This window comes from Channa argus, chromosome 12 (assembly GCF_033026475.1).
Source record: "Channa argus isolate prfri chromosome 12, Channa argus male v1.0, whole genome shotgun sequence".
Taxonomy (NCBI): domain Eukaryota; kingdom Metazoa; phylum Chordata; class Actinopteri; order Anabantiformes; family Channidae; genus Channa; species Channa argus.
Window position 1 is genome coordinate 9,211,741 of NC_090208.1, and position 21,176 is coordinate 9,232,916.

The window sequence follows — 21,176 nt, forward strand, 5'->3', positions numbered from 1 at the left end:
GCCTCACCTTGCTTCTTCCTGTCAGTCAGGAAGCGTGTGATCTACTGACAGGTGGGGACAGGCACAGAGAGCTGGTCCACAGATCCTTAGCTTAGGTACTATGGTGCTGAAACCTGAGCTGGGGAAGTCACTGGAAGAAAACTAGGATTGAAATACTCAAGCATTCAATTAAATACACAAAACTGAGTAAATTTACTTTTCACCGTTTGCCCCATCTTGGGTTTTTATCTTCTTTCTAACTCTCTCGCAACCTTTTTTTTTTATCCCCTCCACATACCACCAGGAAAACATCTTTCCTCCATCCTTCCTTCTACTTTAGTACCATTTGCTGAAATCTAATAATGACCTTTGTGTGCATGTGAGCGAGTGTTTTATTCGACATCCCCCGGCCTTTACGCTAATCGAGGATTGGCCAAGGCCAGAGCTGCAACCGGCCAATCAATGCACCTACTGCTCACCACCATGGAGACCTACAACATGCCAGGTAACCATGGCGACCGGCGAGGAGGGGACAGGACCCATGGTGATTGACACTTATCCTCCCACAGAGTGGTATGTGACCTTCATGCCTGGTTTGCCTCTAAAATGCCTCTTTAAATCTCAGCTTTCTCTCATCTCGGATCTGAATAAGAGTGAAGTTGCGTTTAATTCATTTCAGATTATCTTTTATCTATTTGACTCTATTACAGTATTAAATAGTAGTACTATTGTTGAAGAGTGGATTATGCAGCTAAGTATCTCAGAGTCCTCTGAAATCTGAGCACCAGTAAACAGACTAGATTCCTTTAGATCCCCCTTCTGCACTCAGAAGTCTTCTGTATTTGAACTTCATTTGAGTATGAAGCCGGGGCAGAGCCACAGACATGGTGGCTGAGGTCCCACAGTCTCCTCTGCAGATACTGTAGCTAGTTGTTGCTTGTTAATATCAAGCCTTCGGGAGAAGTGCTGGCTGCGAATAAGTTTTGGCATAGTGGTAAAACTATGCTACTACAACTTCAATGTTCATGACATGACATGCACTGGCCCCAAAAGCTTTTTCTTCATAGTTATTGGAAAAACACCTGCTATGCAATTCTTAAATTTTTAAAGGTAAATATTGACAACAAAATATACAAAATTGCAACAGAGATTCAAAATTGTAGCAACATGACTATAAAGTAACAACAATTCTTATGAAGTATGACAAAATGACCAAAACTATTTCTCTGCCTGTAAAAAAAACCAAAAACCTGAGCAGAGACGAATCAGATCAAATGAAACTTTATTGATCATTTCAGCAGCAAACAGTAACAGGATACAGCGGAGAAAAACCTCAACATAAAAAATGAACTAAAGACAGAGACAGTAAAATATTGTAAAAGTCTAAAGAGGTGTTGGGAAGTTTTTGTTTCTCATGCTTCTCTGTGTTTTTTTGTGCAAACAAACTTTTAAAATGAGACGTGCAGGCAGACATCAGCTCTCTAGCACCGTTGATTAGAGACATATTTCATAATAAACCGTTTTTGTTTTAGCAGTTCTGTTCATCAGAGTTTCAGGTTTAGGTTTGGACGGCTTTTTCCTGTTTATACAGCATTATTCCAGGCAATTAATGACATTGTTTCCGTTGCAGATTTTCATCTACTATTCTGTGCGAGAAGATATAAAAATGTTGGTTTACACCTTATAAGTCATCAGTACACAACAAGTCTGAACTGAACTTTGAATAGAGCATCCTAAGGGCTGACATGTCAACCACTGATAACGTAGATCATATACAGTCATAAGTTGTCTCATGGGTGTGATGCTACATTCAGGAGACATGCAAAAGTTGGTACAGACAGTATGAGCATAACGTGATATAATCTGGCAGGTGTCATGGAAAGAGAAAATAAATTCATATGCAGGATTGAAGAAGTTTTGCTGTTGATTTTGACACATTACCTTTATGCCATCAGTCTTTCCTGCATGTGCTTTTTACACTGGCACTGTTGACTGCTTCTTATTTATGATTTGATTTTGATCTTGGACTGAGATGTTGTGGATGTACTTAAGCTTTTGGCTGTTAATTAAAATGATAAATATTTTCAGACCCTTCAAACATTGCAAAAAAACTGATTTTACTGTAAAATCTGTATATTATACTTTATGATATGTCTTCTGGCCACCTTCTTCACATGTCTGGCACATTGTTTGTGTCATGGTATTTAGAGGGGAGTCGGTAAAATGTAGAATATAGAATCCACAGCACCAATCATTAGCTCATGCACACAAATGATTAAATCATGTGTACAAACAGGGCTGTAAGTACTCAGACGTTTTATTTAAATTAAAGTACCAATATCACACCGTAGAGATACTCAGTTTCAAGTCTTGCATTCAAAATTTCACTTGATTAAAAGTGCAAAATGTACTTAAAGTACCAAAAGTGAAAGTATTAAACTGTTATTTATAATGTTTATAGATTGATATTACTGGTGCGTTAATGTATTTGCCAGTTTTTGGTGGTCGTTACTGCACAAATTCAAACTACGTTACATAATGTAGACTTAATCTACAGGTGGACTTCATATTTTCTAAGAACATCATGCTTGTAGTATTTTGTAGTATTGCTGTCCTGCAAGAACTACATATGTCTAAAAAGTCAACTTTTCATAGATTTAGAAAACAGCTTTGAGGAGCCCAACATTGTTCATTTAGTTTCAGAAATAGGATAGTTTTCTTTGTAAAAGGATATATTTTTTTTCTGGACAAATCAAATTTGAAGTATCCAAATTTACAGTCAATTCAAAAAGTACAAGTACCTTGCTTTACTCACAAATTAACTTAAGTAAATGTACTTAGTCATACTTCAGCACGGTGAACACGTTCTTAGTTCGCTCATGACCTCGTGGGCTCCGTAATATAATGAGTAATAAGATAAAGTATAAATATATACTTTATCTTGGATTCTTAAATCAATGTTCAATCTCTATAGTGACTGCTGCACCATTCAGAGGAATCAGACAAAATAACAGAATCTTTGATAAAATAATCAGATAAAATAACAGAATCTTTGATCTCTGGAATGAAGAAAGCAAAATCAGCGCTTCTGGTCTTGTGAGGAATGTTGAAAAAAGAGTGTTCTAACATTATCATTGTTTTTTTTTGTCCTAGCAAAACCATATATAGTGCAACTTTAAATTAAGACATTTTAGACTCATAGGAGCCCTATGTAGTTATGTAAACACAAATACATTATCAATATACAACACAAATATTAGAAATACCATCACTGTCCTCCAGAAACCTTGTTCTCTTAAAAAACCCCAAAGAGCTAAGAGGCAGCAATGCAGCAAATTTATTCCCTGTGTTGCACTGATTTTGTTGGCTGACAATTTGTTAAGTACTTTTAAACAAATGGCAAAAAAACAAACAAAAAAAAACACCTGTTCCACGTGTGTCTGTTTAAATCTGTTTTTTCCACTTTTTATCTCTGTGCCTACAGAGATGGAAAGTTATCTTGGAAAATATTGTGGCTAATTATTCCCAGTCTAATTATAAGACTTATTTTGATGGTATGTCAATGTACAATGGCAGCCCTGGGTAGGAAGCCACACTGAAATAACTCAATGGTCATCCAGCTGAGGTTACACTGGCGTTGAGTCATGACAACTGTACTTGTTAGTTTAAAACTTCTAAGTCAAGTAGCTTCTGAAGTCTGGGTAAAGCTCGGTAGGTTAACCTCAAATGTATCCTTTTTTAAGACTCTTTCATACGTACAATGGAATCCTACAATTTTCTGGACTTTATCTAGAGGTGGTCTATGTGAGAATGCAAAAGTCTGAGTAAGACACTCATGAGATTAGATAGCCCCCTTGTACAAAGTCCAGATTATGTGCATGAGCCCCAGCACAAAGGATGCTGCTCTGTCCCGAGTTGTCAGGAGGATTTAAAGCAAGAAAATGGGCATGTTGACAATGTTTCTGTCAGGTGACTTCGACGACGTCTTTCGTTTTCTTAGACGCATGGCTCAGATGTGCTGTAAAGTAAAGTGTTTCCCGTGGGGTAACTTTTCTATCATGTTATGCCTCCCGTACTCGCCGACCCCCATTGAAATGAAGTTTCCCTTATGAGAACACTTCTGATTGTGAAGATCTCTTGCTGTGCGTTACATGGGTGAAACACAACTTCTGCAACCCCTGTAACCCCCCAGATGGGTGTGGCCTGCATGGTAAACTCCACCTCTGATAGGCAGAGTCCTTTGTCCTTCAGCTAAAGTTAAAGCTAAGGACAGAGGTCAACAGAGGACACATTGTCTTCCATTTTCCACGTGGCCCTTTCATCCATCTCCAGGGACATTAAGGCAACATCACACATCCAACAGAAATGCCAAACCTAACCACCCAAGGATCCAAACCCCTAATGTTTTAAATGTTCACCTGACAAATCTATTCAGTTCAGGTGAGAACTTAAATCACCCGTGGGGATACATTTGAGGATTTCCTACCAAATTACCTTAGACTAAAGAAGGTACTTGGATGACTAATGAAACAAACAAAAAAGAATAATGTCTAGTTGCCATGACTCTACTACTATATAACTGAAAGGTATTTTAGGAGCAGGTGTGCACACCTTTGCCTAGGAAAGGCATGAAAATTTCACTGTGTGTGTGGTTAAAAAGAAGGTCAGACTAGGGTTTAATGTAAACTCAATTGTGGTTTAAAGTGAGGACTAAAAATACCGCTGCATCCCCTAATCAGCAAAAACACAGGCACGGGTGCCAGGAAAAATATTAAAAACAAAAAAATGACTTTCGCCCAAGTAAAATTGCATGAAAGTGGCATCTGGCCTAACACTGGCATCGTGCCTGCAGCAAAATAGAGCCATAGTCTTTGTTTCCACAGTTTTACCTTGTCTCAAGAATTTTCTTTCTTGAAACATGAGCCTAAAAAGAAAACTGATCCCAGAAAAACAAAAAACATGATTTGTTTTGGAAAGTGAGGGAATGATCAATTTAGAAGTCAATAAAATACTAAATGACTTGTCAGGATCATTTCTTTGTGGTGTTTTCCCCTACAGCAAAAGAACAGAATAAGTAAACAATCTTTACATCTAAGCATCTTGTGTTTTGTGCAAAATGAAGGCAGAGCGAGTTTTTAAGTACAGGATTTTTGCAGGACAATAGAGACAGGCAATAAATATGTCACACAGATAAATAGATAAGAGTTCAGTGATTATATGAGGAGCTAAAGCAGGCAGGAATGCAGCAAAAATCACAAGCATGATGCAGAAGTCGAATAAATTCAAAACGTTCCTTATGTGTGTGTCTTCAGTGCATTGAGCATAACAGTAGCTGACATTCTCATGTGTTATAGTGTTGAGTGACGGTATGTCGGATACATTACAGAGCTTTACATCCATCACTTTAAATGTCCAGAGGATGGGTAGATGGGGAGGTTAGGAAATGCGAACAGGAAACAAGATGAGTCGAGGAGAAAGGGGGAGAGACTTGGAAAGGTCAGATGAGGGGAAGAAGAAAAGGGAAGAGGAAAAGAAGAGTAAACCACAAACGGAAAGAAGAGAGTAAACAAGATGAGAAGGGGGAAAAGAAAAGGGAGGAAATAAGCAGAGAAAACAGAAAATGAGAGGGAAATGAGTAACAAAGACAGGAGATGAGAGGATGCAACAAGGAAGAGGAGAAGATAAAGCAAAAAAAGGAGAAGAAGATAGGAGGACGAGAGGAGAGTCCAGCAGAGGGGACGAGGAATAGAGAATAAAAGAAAAGGGGACTGTCGAGAGGAGAAAAGGAGGGAAAAAACGCATTTATAAAGAAGTTGTCAGACCAAGGTAGCCAAGAAAGGAGTGTTTAGTGGAGGAAGACGAGGAGGACGAGGAGGATGAAGAAGATCGTGGTTTCAGAGAGATAAGTGTGGTAATAGGGAGGAGAGGAGACAGATCTCTCCACCCTGCTCGGTCAGAGAGCGAGGGATGAAGAAGAGAGGGGGATGCAGCAGTGTGTGTGCTGGGCGGTGTGTGCAGCCGCTGGACGTGTTTGTTTGATCGCTGATTGTCTCCATGCACGTACGACCGGTGTGTGTGCACATCTCCGGGCGCGTCCGCCACATTCCCATTAACGTGGGCGGCGTGTTTGACCTTGCAGTGCAGGCGCAGACTGTCCCGCCGCTTGGCGCTGTAGGGGCAGAGGTCGCAGTTGAACGGCCGCTCCCCGGTGTGCACGCGAACGTGCTCCACCAGCTTGTTGGCTGTCCTCGTTAGGTGGCCGCACCGGTCGCACCGGTACTGGTTACCTTGGCGATGACCCTGGAAGTGAACCAGCAGCTCCTGTTGCCCTGGAAACGACCTCTGACAGATGCGGCAGCGATGCTCAGAGTTGCTCTTCTCCGGCTGGGTTGCCATGGCAACTGCCGGAGCACTGCCGGAGGTGGCAGCAGCAGGAGGGATGACGGGGCATCTGGGAGTCAGAAGGGGAGGGAGGGGTTAAACCACACACATACATAAAAAGATTACAAGCGAGGATAAAGGATCGGTGTCCTGTTCACATCACGCCCACCAAGTGTAGGGGTTAAACTGGGTCGGAGCCCACTGGAGCTCTGTCTGCTTAAGCATCACTGCAGAGGCAACTCTCACACATTTATCTTGAACATCACAGCTTTTGGAGTTTGTCTCTTTCTGACTAACTAAATGTAGAAAATGGAGCTTTTTTTTTTACTTTTTCAAGCTCCTGTGACAATCACAAATGATTCTTAATAATATAATCTGCAGCTATCTCACAACAGGGATGTGTAATTGTTATTGCACATTTATAGACATTTCTGTATGTTTTATACATTTATATGCTTTCTTGTATGGATTTGTTGGTTACTGTTGTTACTATTATGAATTCTTCGATATGCAAATCTGTTTTTCTTGCAGTAATCTACCTACATCCCATTTTTCATTATGTCTGAAATTATGATTTAAATAAATGAATTGTCCTGTTGCACAGGGTTTATTGAACATTGTAAATTTTATTGTAAATTATGATTCTGATAAAATAGTTTTGATGAAGCATTACTTCTAGGTGATCTGGAGGCTTTATGCTACAATATGACCTGCTTTTTTAAACCGTTCTTTGAACAACGGTGGAGATCTACAGTGCAGACAAACAGGTTAATCCAGGTGACGGACACTGACAGAGATTCCTAGGGAGAAGAGGCAATTAATTGTTGGCTTTACTATCCATACTGCCATGAATGAAAATCTCATAAATTCTCCTTTAAACTCAGTAGAAGGCTTGTTAATGCTAAAAAAAAAAAATCATCTTTGGATTAAAGTCTGTGCTGCTACTTTGCAAATTCTACTCTTGTTGGCTGTTTAAATGTAAGTAGTCTTAATATTGGAAGACAGAGAAAAATATAAAATTAAAAAGAGATAGTCATCAAGGATGTAATATTTTCAATGCTCCGGAAGTGTGTGTGTGTGTGTGTGTGTGTGTGTGTGTGTGTGTGTGTGTGTTTAGAGGAAGGCACAATTACAGTACACTTGGCGAGCTGCTCAAGTATATTTGGCCACCAGTTTCTTTAATATGTTACTTGTTTGTTGCTCAAAATGCCAACAGGCAGACGACCTGTCTGTAACATTGATTTCATCATTTACAATCAATAACGTAAAAATCTGATGTGTTGTCATGTTTGCTCTCTGCATGTTGGGGAAGAAACAGGGTTCAATACTGCTCTATGTGCCAAAGATTGTATATATACGATGAGAGGTATCACTCAGTGACAACTCTGAACAACCAGAGGGAACTAAGTGTCTGCTGTAGCCCATCTGCTTCAGGGTTTGACATGTTATGCGTTTAGAGATGCTCTTCTGCATCCCAGTTCACTGATTCACCAGTCTGGACACTCTCCTCTGACATGTGGCACAAACAAGGCATTTCCACTGCTCGCTGAATATTTTCTCTTTTTCAGACCATTCTCTGAAAAGCCTGCAAATGGTTGTGTGTGAAAATCAGCCTGTCTGTAACCAACAACCATGCCACATTCAAAGTCACATAATCCCTATTCTTCCCCATTCTGATGCTCAGTGTGAACTTCAGCAGATCGTTGCTGCCATGAGTGTTACCAATAAGCACACTCTAGTATTCAATTATTTCAGCGAACCACCTTTAGCTTTGATTGTGACACGCATTTGCTGTAGCATCATTTCAATGAGCAGTTGCATTCATTTTTCACAATATCAGCACATAGCAAACATTCTCAGTGGGGTTAAGGTAGCTAATTTATGTGTGAAAATGATTTCTCATGCTCCCTGAACCACTCATTAACAATCTGAGCCTGATGAATCCTGGCATTTTCATTTTCAAATAAGCCTGTGCCATCAGGGAAGCAAAATTCCATTAAAAGAAAAACCTGGTCACGTATGATATTCAGGACGTCAGCTACTTATTGCTTCAGTTAGTGTTACAGCCGAGAAATATTATCCACCGCAGTTATAATTCAGTGGAGGACTCGTACCTATTTGCCAGGTGGTGACCGTTTTTATGGCCAAACAGTGACAAGTTTTAATTTAAAAAAGTGTAATAATTGAAAACTAAATAATGACGTACTAATGTTTAAAGATGGAAGGTCTCTTGCAAGAATATAGTGTCAATATTTGTGTTTTCAAATAGATTAACATTTTTGAATAATGTCAATGGTTCTCCTGCAGCAATATTTTAATATTCTTTTCTGAAATACTATAACAAATTCATAATATTTTAAACACACATTTAACGTGAACACACCTCATTTCTCTGCTGATCCCTGTGTCGCCGTGTAAGTGCGTGTTGGTGTGAACTCTCATCTCTGCCTCCTGATTGGTCGCGTGGTCACACATACAGCAGTGCAGCGAGAAGGACGTGTGCTCCCATGGCCGATGTTCCATCATGTGACTCTGGAAAAGGGCGCATCCGTCCGTCTCAAACCCACATATGTGACACCTGAGGAGGGGGGGAATACGTATATTCACTTTAGTTAGCTAAGGCAATCGATACTGATATATTCTCATGTTCCTACTATAAAAATAGAGCTTCAGTGAGCAGTTGGGTAGCTAGAATGAAGGCAAGAGGAAAACAGCCGTCTCTGACTGAAGTTTGTTTTTGTTCACACAGAACCTGGCTAGTTTTTATATGCTATGCTAAGTTAACCTGCTGCTAACAGGAGGCTCCACTAGGGATTACTGTATTTTATTTGAGGTAAATAAAAGGTTTAAACAAGCTTAGACCAATTTGTCAGGTCATTACTACTTCACAGGGCTGCTCACAGTTAGTACTTTGTTAACGAGTTAAAGTTTTAATTAGGGTTAAGTTAAGGTTATGGTTTGAGACCGTTAATGCCAAATAAAGTCCTCGCTTGTATTAAAAGGAGAAGTGCGTGTGTGTGTGTGTTACCTGTAGAAGTAAGGACAACCTGTGTTTTGATCTCTGCTGACTTGGGTTCCTGTGAGAAAAAGAATTTAAGCAAGTGCATATTATACATGATATTAATCTTTCCCTGCCATGTTTTTCCTTTTCTTTTTTTCTGTGCTCTCCAAACTCTAGTAATGATGGGTCCCTCTGGAAGTTATTACTGGTAAACTGCTCTGAGTGTTTAGAGATTTCACTTGAGAATCATTTTTATTATAACCCCAAAGGGCAATCTGGTGGCAGCATAAATCCATAGCACAGAAAAAAAAACAACAGTACACTGAAAGACAGTCATTAAAAAGTAATAACGATAACAATAATGCTTCATTGAAAATACTGCAGGCAAAATAATTGCACAAAGTCCCAAAAAGGGTTTATTTAAAAATGTCAGTGCAGTGGAGATAAAGTTTTTGTGAAAGTTATTTGAAAAAGCCTGCAGCAACTACCGAAAGGCAAAAACGGTGGAATAAGATCAATACAGGTGATGATGATAAATATAAAACAATAACGTAATTAGTTCAGATAAACTCACTCTAAACTGTTCCCTGTTATTCAGTTCAGATCTGATGCATATGCTACTTGGACAAATTCATTATTAACATAGTTAATAAAATCTCATAAAGTGACTGCATGGTTTTATAATATAATAAAGCACATTTATGACACATATTTACACTGTTGTTTGTGTGTTTTAGCATCTTGCTTTTTAGGTTTGATGACAGCAGGAAACCTACTTAAGGATGGCAGCTAACTAATATTTTCATCATTCACTGATCTCATGATAGTTTTCTCAATTACAAATATATATATATATATATATATATATATATATATATATATATATATATATATATATATACACACACACACATTTTTTTTACCCTGTAATATGTCAAAATTGTGATCATTGCAGATCCTTGAATTCCAAAGTGATTGCTTGTTTTTTCAAAAATATCTATTATTTACTATGAGGTAAAAAATGTTTGTATACTAGTTGTAATTTTATATTACTTATGTTTTATTTAATTTTTTGAAATACAATGTTTTTATTGTCTTTTAACACTCCTGATATTCTTGAAGGACCACCTGGAGGGTATTTTTTCAAATATGGCAAAACATTCACTTGAACTAATAAATTGAATATGAGCCTTTGCATATCAACTGCAACCTGACTGGTTGGGTGAGGTATTTACCTACAATACAATAATTCTAGTTTTCTAATTACTGTTATTAATCCTTTTCTTTGCCTATTTGAAGTACTTTGAATTGTCTCTGCATTTGACAGGTGCTACATAAAGGAAGTTGTCTTGTCTAAGAAAACATGAGAATGTTTTTAAGGCTTTAAGTATCTTCTGTTGAAGAGGCTACTCCAGCAGCATGACAGCACAGCCTGCCATTCACTGTAATATCATTGGGATCAGTGTTTTAGTGCTAATGCTTTGCCCGTTAGCTCCTTTAATCCTTCCATTCGGACTGACAGAGTCAGTGTTCATTAATGTATATTACACAGAGATTGGCAAGACCGCAGAACAATGATAATCATAACACTGACTCAGTATGTGAATAAAAAAAGTGACAGTTCAAGATCAACTGAGCTGATCTGAACACTCTCACACAATGTTTCTTCATTTGGCTTTCATTTAAATCCCCTGATGGTGAAGTAGCTAGTCACAATATCTACTATAGGTTTTTTTGTGTGTGTGTGTGTGTGTGTGAGAGAGAGCGCAGTCTTTTACCATGTGGAGGGTCCTGTGGGCTCGAAAGTGGGGAGGAGCGCAGTGGGTCCACATTCACCTTTAAACCAGGACTACAGAAAAAGTAACACACACACACACAGTCATGCACACATTAAGCTTATTACCCAATTCTGCAGGCACAGGGCAGCAAGTGTGATTTTACCTGCTTCTGATGGGTGGGGTGGTCCTCTCCACTGGCTGGTTGTTGGACTTACTGACCCTCTCTGCAGACAGACAGTGACAGTGAGGTCACCCTGATCCTGTCAACGCTTAAAGCTTTAGAAATAGTTTTATACCTTCTGAAAGTACAAGACTACATTGTTTGCTTCTAGGTGACTGTGATAGAATGTTTTTTTGCAAAGAGTGAATATCATTTGGATCAGAAATCAGACTTTTCAAATCATATCAAGGCCACTTTTGTATGTGGTCCTAGATCCCATTCATATCTGATCTTTGTGTGGAGGAAACATATTGTCGGCAGGTGAGGAAATTGCACAAATCACGTCGCTTTTATTGTAACCACATGGCTCACGTTTCTGTAAAATTTGTGCATACAGGCCAGTGTAGAAGTTCAGTCTAGAAGAACAATTTACACTGGAGCTGGATCCATGTCACAAATCAGAATGTTAACCATCAAAAATCTCTGTAAATAGGTTTTTACTTTGTCACTGTGGGTTGTTGAGTTTCTATTTAGTGCAATGTTTTTGTGGACCTCCACAGTGTTGATCAAAAGAAAGATGACCTTTTGGTTATTTACAGACCTTGTCTCCAATATGAAATGAATGCTAAACTCTTACTCAAGAGAATGTTAAAATGTTAATAGATTTTCATAAAGTTCAAAGGTGCACATGCTCAAGGCTGGTACTAGGATTTATTTATGGTCTAGTTCATTTGATTAGAGTACAGCACAAGACAGTGATTGTCAAAACATAGTGATATTTAATGATCTGATGGATTCCTGTTTGTGATAACCTTGAAGCTACATTTAAGCAAACATCTCAACAGTTTAATATGTACAGCAAGAAGGAGAGAGCAGGAAGAAAATGAGAGTCAAACATGCTAATTACATCCATTTTCCCACATGGATGAGCTGGTCATGGTGCTTGTGTAACAGTCACAGTGGCTGGTGTGAGTTTGTTATTTGTTGTATTTATTATTTATTTATTGTAACATAATGTGGATGTTCAAAGGGTTTGCTCGCACAGGGGTTCTGCGGGGTTCACAAGTTATATTTGACCTGTTTAACACCATCTGCAATGCAATTTAATAAATGCTTAACCAGCATTACATTTGTATTTAATACACTGAGAGATGCTCCTGAGAATGTAATAAATTAGCCTGCCTCACAGACATTTTAGGGGACAATTATAATAATAACCACCGTCCTGATAACAGCTTATAAACCATTGACTGGGCTAATAATAAAAAAATAAAAATAAATCATTCATTTAGATTAGAAATGATAAGGGTCCTGAATTGGATCCTTGTGGTTGAGCCTATCCGAGCTGTCATAGGGTAAGAGGCGGTGTACACCAGGTCTTCAGTCCATCTCAGGGCCAACATAGAGAGACATACACAGACAGACCACCATTCACACTCTCATTTACAACACAGGGCAATGTAGATACACCAGTTAACCTAACATGCATGTAATTGGACTGTGGGGGTCCTAAAATAAATCTTTATAATCCTTACACACAGTATGTTTTATTTACAATTATCAAACTTATGTATGCATTTATTACACATAGAAAAGAAAATGTTGAATAATTTTTCTAAAAAGAAATGATTAAATGAATGATTATAAAACTTTCTTCTGAGAAATTCCCTCGATCCTGCCAGAAATAACCCACCGGATGTTTTGTCCTCTTCTATCACTCAAGTCCTTTAAGCAAATGAAACAAAAACGTATTACGTAAAAGAGTGTGAGAGAGTGTTTGTTTTACCTGAGAGCTGGTGCAGAAGTGTGGATGCCAAGTTCACTGACATGTCCTGCCAAAGGACGGCTCTGAGACACTGGTCGGCCATCTTGGCTCCAGTGGTGAACTGGTCTTCCACCTTGGCTCCAAAGAAAGGATGCTCCTCCGCCTTTGTTCTGGAAAAAACTTGGTCCTCCATTTTGTCACAAAGAAGAGGACGGTCTTCCATCTTGACTCCAGACAAAAGCTTGTTGCTCATTTTTGTTCCAGAGAAAGGCCGCTCTGCAATTTTTGCTTTAAAGAGAATCTGGTCCTTCATCTTGGCTCCACAGTCGTTGGTCCCAGAGACTCCATGATCCTCCATTTTTACTCTAATCTGAAACTTGTTGACTCCAGGGACGACACTATCAACTGTCTTAGAACCAGCCTGGCACCCTCCATTAAAAAATGTGTCTTCTATTTTAGCACCAAGGAGACACCGGTCCACCATTTTCACTCCAGCGTGCAACTGCTCAGGCGTCTTGTTGAGACCCTGGTCTTCTGCTTTAATGGAGAAAAGATGGTGGCTGGCCATCTTTGGGGTAGATGTGGTCATTTCTTTTGTGATGGGTTGGTCACGGATGAGGTCACACAAAACCATTGCGTCAACGTCTACTGGCTCTTCTTCTTCTTTGATCCTCACCCCATGGCAGTTCTCCTCCTGACGCTCTGTGATTGGTGGAAAATAATGCTGATGTTTAAATTGTTTCTTTTTAACAAATTGCCAAGCACATCTCTGATTTTGGCTTATCAATTGCAGAACACGCTGCTTTATTTATTTAATATAGTTGTGTATCTTTGTGAAGATGTGAAGTCATCTTGGGTTTTATAACAAATTTCTATTTGATATGAAAACCTTCGCACTTAACAATTAATCTATTTAAAAAATATTCACAAAGCCTGTGGTTTTGAATTGATTATGAAACTCATTGACTAATTGATTCTGCTAACTATAGCAGAATCAGGTAAATACATGATAAGATTAAAGTATTTTTTAAAATTCAATATACATTGGTTATGGATAGTCAGAAAAACATTTACACAGATCTGTACCTGCCAGTTTTCTTAGCAGGTCTGATGCCAGTGTGTCAGCAGCAGCATTGCCATCAGGTGTGTGAGTGAGGGACGGCGGCTCAGGACTCGCCCCAGGGCCATCGGGTGAGAGGGCGAGGCCAGGCTCATCCTGCTGCCCCCCACGCACCTCCATCAGGGCCTCGCGCCGCTGAGGCACCGCCTCTGCTCGGCTCCCAGGATGCACCTGGGCCTTTTGGGTCGCTTCTGAAGACCACCAGAAACAAGGAATGAAGCTTTGTGAGTGAGTGTGAGTGAGATCTGATTTGACTGTAAATAGATTACAGTAAAGTTCACATTACAGCCTGATAACAATACCCAGCTCACCATGGGAGCACTGGTTTGTACTCTACCAAGCCAGAAGTAAGTGGACACCTTAACATTACACCAATACATTAAATATCTCCCTGAAAAACCTGCATATTAACTGATTGTTTTATACATTAACGGTGTGTAACATTTTTTACATTATAACACTATTACTGTTTTTTTTTCGTCTTTTCGTGTTATTCAATCAAATACAACAAACAAAGGAAATACTTTTTTTCATTTCTTTTTTCCATTGCTACAAATGCCATTTGCAACATTCGTGGATTGAATTATGCACTGTAAATGCTCTGTTTAAATATGACTTTGTTGTAATAACTACTGGGATGTCTCATATCAACTGAAGCCTATTGTTCAATGTAATCCAACTCCACTTTAATTAATACAGTCATAGTGTTTTAACTCTCACACAGCCAACTCTGCTATCATAAAGCAACCTTGAATTGGTCAATGAAACACGTGTTTCAAGTTAAAATATGGGGAAATATACCATCCACACAATGAAATAAACATGGCATAAAGTAAACATGGCATAAGATCTGGTTCATGGTCAGTGTTTCAGCTTGTCCCAAAGGTTTTAGTTGAGCCTGAGGTCAGGGCTTTAGCAGCCCAATCATGCTCTTCGAAACTGGGAAAAACATTTTTGAATGTAGCGTAATTAAAGTGATAAACTACCCAAACCATAAACACAAATAGGATAAAGGGATAAACAGCCCAAACCATGTACAGAAATACAGTGTCCACATTCGTTTGGACATTTAGTGTTTAAGTACATTATAAATAATAACTGCACACATAATAGGATGATGATAACAGGGATATTGTGCTAGTAAAAAGTATTTTTTAATACACATTTTAATGAATTGTTTAATTAACTAAATACATGTTGAGTCTTATATAACAAAATAGTAAAAACAAAAATATACAAAACCCCAATTATGAGTTAGTTCTAATATTTTGGCCCCTTCATTTATGTTAAATAGGGCGGCCAAATCATTAGAACCACCTCTTATTATAATGTACTCCAGTACAATTTCACCACCCACTGTGACCTCAATATTAGTTTCTCACTTTCAACCTGAAACAGTTTCAACCTGAAACTGAGAAATTATAGTGAAAGTAGAATACATGGCAGAGCTGCTGTATTGGATTGGATTGTGGCTGATCGTGTATACTGTGTGTGTGTGTGTGTGTGTGTGTGTGTGTGAGTGTGCGTGTGTGTTACCTGACAGCCTAATCAGGAGGTCAGACGCCATCTTGGTGCTGACATCAGGGCTGAACAGAGAGGTGGCTGCTGGGAAGGGACTCGAACCTGCGGCGAGTGTGTCAGACACACTCAGCGAGCAAGCATCATCACTTGTGTGTGTCTTTGTGTGTATGTTTGCAGGGTGTGTGTGTCGTTTGGCTGCATCAGAGGTAGGCTGCAACACACTCGACCCACGCTTCATTTTCCTGTGTGTGTGTGTGTGTGTGTGTGTGCACGTTTGTAAAAAGAGAGGGAGTCAAAACTCAGGAGCGGTGAGTGCAAGAGAGAAGGAAGAGGAGGAAGAAGAGGAGGAGGAAGGCAGTGTTGCTAAAATAAGATGACTGTGTTTTTTAACATATGGAAGTGAGGAGAGCATGGCAGAGAAAAAACAAGGGAAGATTGAAGTGAAGGAGAGAAAACGAGGGAGGATTTGCTGCTCGGGCAGAGCTGGTCCTGGCTCTCATTGACCTAAAAGAGAGAGAGAGATGGGTCGAGGGAGAGGAGGTGAAAGAGGAGAAAAGAAGATGGATTGGGAGAAAATGAGAGAGAAACAGTGAGGACAAAGGACCAGAAAGAGGACAGAGGAGCATAAAGATGAAAGGAGGGAGGATGGGAGGAATGAATGGAAAGGAGAAGAAAAGAAAAGAAATATAACTAAAGTGAAGCTGTGAATGAATAAATTATTAAACAGATAAGACCCAATAATAGGGGATAAATCAATCCCATTATCGCCATGGAAACGGACCCTGCTGAGTCGTCTCCTGCCCTGACCTTCCCACAGACAAACAATCATCAGTTATGATCAATAATCATCAATAACCACTTCCACCTGCCATCTGTTGTTAGTCCTGATCACTTCTTGCCCGTGCAGAAAGGAAAAACTCAACATCAACCCTGATTTGTGCCAGAATGCACACATTTAAATAATACTGTTATCATACTGTACAGTTAAACAAAAGCCAATATATTAAATTATTGCTATTTCATATTCTATTTGAGAATAAGTATATCCACCTACCAGACTTAATAGAAAATAACAAATAAAAATGAATTAATCCCATTTTAATTTTTTTAGTAGGTTGAATTAATCGCCTTTTTTTTTTTGTCCCGAATACAATCTACAATTTTAAACATTGCACCATTGTATTATTTTGGATATTAAGTAATTCAAAAAGACAAAAGAATGACTATGACAGATGCAACAATTATTAGATTAATCCGTAAGTTATTAAAGTTGAAGCAACAACATCAAGGTTATGGCATTTCCAGCTGGACAAATTCACTCCTTTTGTCATCTTTGAACTTTGGACTACTGACAAGTGAATAATTAGGCCATAATTAATATAGATATATAATATAACACATATAAATATCGATATATAAATAACAATAAATATTAATTCAAATAATAAAAAATAATAACAATTTTAAAGAAAACTCTAAGAAATTATAATAGGATCTCAGTTAAAAACAAAAACAAATAATATATATAAAAATAATAAAAATAAATGAATTTATACAAATTCAAATAAAAAATTAAATGTGAAACTGAAATAAAATAAAATGATTGAAACTAACGACCTATTCTTGTCCTCAGTTCACTGGTCGACCCCGTTTCCTTCAGCCTCCTGTCTCCGTCTCTAGGCGACACAGTGTGGGCTTCTGCCGCCGCATCCGCAAAGGGGAACGAAATCTAACCCCCAACCCCATCAACCCCCCCCCCCCCTCTTCTCCCGGTGTCGCTCGGTGGGTGTCAAAGCCCCCGGAGCCCCCGCCGTTAGCTAGTTATCTTTCCCTCCCCCTGCAACATGGCTGAACGGCAACCAGACCCCGCCACACCGAGTCAGAAAGTCATTACCCGGTGTGGGATGGCGGTGGGATATTTCGCCCCCTTAAAGCGCCAATTTAGACATTTTAAAGGGATGTTTTTTTTGTTACCACTAACGAGGGCAGGTGTCAAGAGCACAGTCGTCACCCCCCTCCCCCAACTCCCCCCGCTCGCTCTTCTGCAACATGGCTGAACGGTAACCCGACCTCCCAAGACCTCAAAAGTCATTTTCACAGGTCAGTTAGCATCGATACCCGGTTCCTGCTAACGCCAACCCGCTGAAGACGGGACAACAGACTCCCCTCATTTCTCTGTGACTTACCGCTACCAGGGGGGGCAGGTGGCGGCGGTGGCAGTGGCGGCGGTGGTGCAGTCCGGGGCATAGCCTATATATAGACTATAGATTTCTTCCATGTTAATTCCCTCCTTGTTTTTCCCGTCCGGATTGTGGCCCCGCAGTTTCAGCTCGTTTGCGGTGGGAAAGTAAAACAAAAAAATGAAAGCGGTGAGGACGTGAACCGTTTCTCCTCCGATGACGGGTCGGTCACCGAGCAGGGCAGATGGAGGTTTCCGCCTCCTCTCTCCCTCTCTCTCCCCCCTCTCTCTCTCTCTCTCTCTCTCTCTGTGTGTGTGGGTGTGAGAGAGAGAGAGATGCAGTGTGTGTCTGTCCACGCGCCAGATCACAGCACGGGAGCAGGTCACGGGTGAACCCGTGGGCACGCGCCTGTACCCGTACCCGCTCCTGAGCCCCCCCACGCAGAATTTCAGATGCATTCAGATAAAAACTATACTGGAGTCAGTATAGTGTTGGGCCCCTGGACCTTGACCTTGTGGGGCCAACGCTTTTGTTGCTTTTTCACTTTTGTCCCCTTGAAGCATATTTACATTAGCACTGAATGAGGAGTGGGATTCGTCATAGCAGTAAAGTGCCACAGCCATGTTGGAGAACGCCGACGAAATGTTGCCATGCGTTTTCCTCAAGATGATTCTCCCGAATAAGCACCATTTCCGGAGTTTTGAAGCCAAAATGCAGTCGGCTTGATAACTGCTGACAGAAGAGGTCACTGTCTTGTGAGCTCAGCTTGACACACTGGTTGTAGTAAAATGACCTGCAGATCTTGTGTTTGCTTTGGATGAGACATCGTTTAAATGTGACAGACACGGGGCGGCCGACTCTGGCCTGCAGGGGCAACGCCGAACGCTAATAAACCCTACAGAAACATCCAAAAATCAAACCACAGGAGATCGAATCAGTGATACTATTTGTTGAATCAGGATTATATGTAGGCAAAAGCTGCAGTAACAGTAGTGGGAGCACTGTACCGAGAACATTGATGTGAAGAGTAGGAGTATAACAAACGCTAGTGGATCCAATGTTGGTGGAAGTAATAGTTTAACACAGAAGTTGATGAGATATCGGTGGTGGTAGGTTAACATAGTTATTCTAAAGGGGTTGGTGGTAGTCGTAGTTTAACAAGCTGTAGCAGTGATATTAGCAGCAATAGCAGCAAGTATAACAGCAGTAGTATTTATAGAAGCAGTTGGCCTACTACATGCATGAATACAGCTTTAGTAATAGTGGCAACCTTGAAGTTTTTATACTAGTATATGTATAATTCCAATTTTAGTTGTATTAGTTAGAAGTAATAATCTTAGTAGTGGTAGTAGTAAAACAGTAGCAGCAGTAGGGTTACACGCACCAATAGGTATCTGTGGTTATAATAGTAGTTTAAGAAGTTGGGTAAGTACTACTGTAATTAATCTATATTTGTATATTAGATGTAGTAGTATACTATACCTGTAAAAGTAGCAATATAGCAGATATTACAACCAGTAGATGTTTTCATACAAACATATATATTATACATAATACCATTACAGTAGTATTAAGCAGTTGAAGAAGTACACAAAATTTTGAAACGAGTGAAAGCAGCAATATCACAGTGTAGAAATACTCAAAAATTCAAGTAAAAGTCTTGCATTCAAAATATCAGTAAGTAATCAAGGATAATCAGCAATTGATATAATATTGTGTATTATTAAATTGAGTCTGCACACATAACTGAAAACAACTATGGTGCTTGAGTAAATATACTGAGTTACTACATGTACATGTGGTAATAGTAATATCAGCCTGGTAGTAGTTTTTGTTCTAATAGTAATAGTGAGATGAGGCTGCAGTGCCTCATTTTTACCTGCAGAGGGAGACAGAAACAGCCCTTTGACTGTTAATCTGATCTGCTGATGTGAGAAGTTTAGGTCCATTGCTCTCAGTAAAAAACAAAACTGTGTGTGAACTTCACATGAAACACACACACACACACACAAAAGCTTATTTATTTATACTCACAATTAACAGTGACATATTATTGCAAAATATAGCGATGACATACAGTCCTAGAAATAATGTAGAAGAAAAAAATAGGACATGAAAGAAAATCTCCTTCACTCTTTTCCACTTTACTGCATTGTTAATATGATATAAATAAATGCAATTCTCTTTGGATTCTCTTTGTGTTAATTTTGTTTTAATTGTGTGGGATCACACAAATCACAAATCGAATCAAATAAGATCAACAGCTTTCGCCTGGGCCCTTCGGGGGTCAACACAGGAGAACATGTTCCGCAATTTCTTGGCTACATCTTGTAGAGAATAACCTTTGTCATAGCAAGTACCTGCAGAAGAGCTTTTGTTTGCTGTTTTTGTTTGTCTATTTTTACTTCTAATTTACACTGAAAATAAGGTCCCTCTCCCCGTGGAGGAAGCAGCAAATAAAGACTCATAACATTGGTTTAAAGAACATAAAATGTCTTAACACTTCGGAGAGACATGCATGGTCAATTAAAGTTATTTCAAATATTTTCGTTACTTAAATGACTACTGTCCTATTTTGGAGCCTGCACAGAAATGACACACGGGGGTAAAAATGACCCTATTGCAGCTTCTTTTGAAACATGTTGTCAGCATCAAATTGTAAAATAAGAAAATGTTTTTCAAATACCAATAATGTCCAGTATTTTCCTCTGAAATGTAATGAGCACAAGTATAATGAAACATAAGAAAAATAATCAACGACTTTAATTCTAACTATAATTTGTACAATACCTAAGTAAAAGTACTTAGTTACGTCCCATCACACATTTTTAGGTTACACTTTATAAGAAGTTTTAAGGCTGTGTAAAATTATTCTGCTGAGAAATAGTAAACAAACAAAAAAAACAACAGTTTTTTGACACAACTGTTGATCATTTATAAATTTCTTTAAAGCTTACAGCCAGTATAAGTTTGATGACAGCCCTACAGACACCCATGACTGGGTGTTTCTGTATTCTGCTTATTAGTGGCTCTGTCCCACCTGGTTTCTGCTGCTGCAGTGTTGAACTGTGTCCAGCAGCAGTGATCTCATGCTGTCTGTTTCCTGCAGACGACTCATCGGGACCCGTAGGAAGAAAACGAGATGCATCCATCACCAACCAGTCACACCAGTCCACGTCACACTGGGAGACAAAAATCACATTTACAGCACATGGCAAACATCAAGTCACTAAATCCAGAGCCCAAATCCTTTTGTCTAATTATGCAGGAGGAAATTCAGTCATAAGACAT

At 39.3% G+C, this 21,176-nt stretch overlaps 1 protein-coding gene across 5 annotated transcripts; it reads right to left on the minus strand.

Annotated features, from left to right (window-relative positions):
* Nucleotides 1–1,244: 1,244 nt before the first annotated feature.
* Nucleotides 1,245–18,249, minus strand: LOC137138085 (zinc finger protein 827-like). 5 transcript variants are annotated; one of them, XM_067524996.1, is made up of 9 exons: nucleotides 17,892–18,247; nucleotides 15,721–15,807; nucleotides 14,151–14,375; nucleotides 13,086–13,766; nucleotides 11,303–11,363; nucleotides 11,140–11,210; nucleotides 9,389–9,437; nucleotides 8,744–8,938; nucleotides 1,245–6,430 (listed from the first exon to the last, which is right to left on the minus strand). In XM_067524996.1, the coding sequence occupies exons 1-9, from the start codon at nucleotides 17,950–17,952 to the stop codon at nucleotides 5,782–5,784; spliced, it is 2,079 nt and encodes a 692-aa protein (XP_067381097.1). In that variant the 5' UTR covers nucleotides 17,953–18,247; the 3' UTR covers nucleotides 1,245–5,781. The 5 variants fall into 5 exon arrangements, with proteins under 5 accessions (XP_067381097.1, XP_067381094.1, XP_067381096.1 ...); XM_067524993.1 differs by having other exon boundaries at nucleotides 15,721–16,209; nucleotides 17,892–18,245; XM_067524995.1 differs by lacking the exon at nucleotides 17,892–18,247 and adding an exon at nucleotides 17,323–17,431 and having other exon boundaries at nucleotides 15,721–16,209.
* Between the last annotated feature and the right edge of the window lie 2,927 nt (nucleotides 18,250–21,176).

What these genes read in the sequence shown, in the direction of transcription:
- LOC137138085 (XM_067524993.1), bottom strand. Translation starts at nt 15,943, where the DNA reads ATGAAGCGTGGGTCGAGTGTGTTGCAGCCTACCTCTGATGCAGCCAAA. An exon ending in ACCCCACCCATCAGAAGCAG is followed by an intron (nt 11,211 to 11,302) that starts GTAAAATCACAC and finishes CTTTTTCTGTAG; the next exon opens with TCCTGGTTTAAAGGTGAATG. An exon ending in CCCACAGGACCCTCCACATG is followed by an intron (nt 9,438 to 11,139) that starts GTAAAAGACTGC and finishes TTTTTCTCACAG; the next exon opens with GAACCCAAGTCAGCAGAGAT.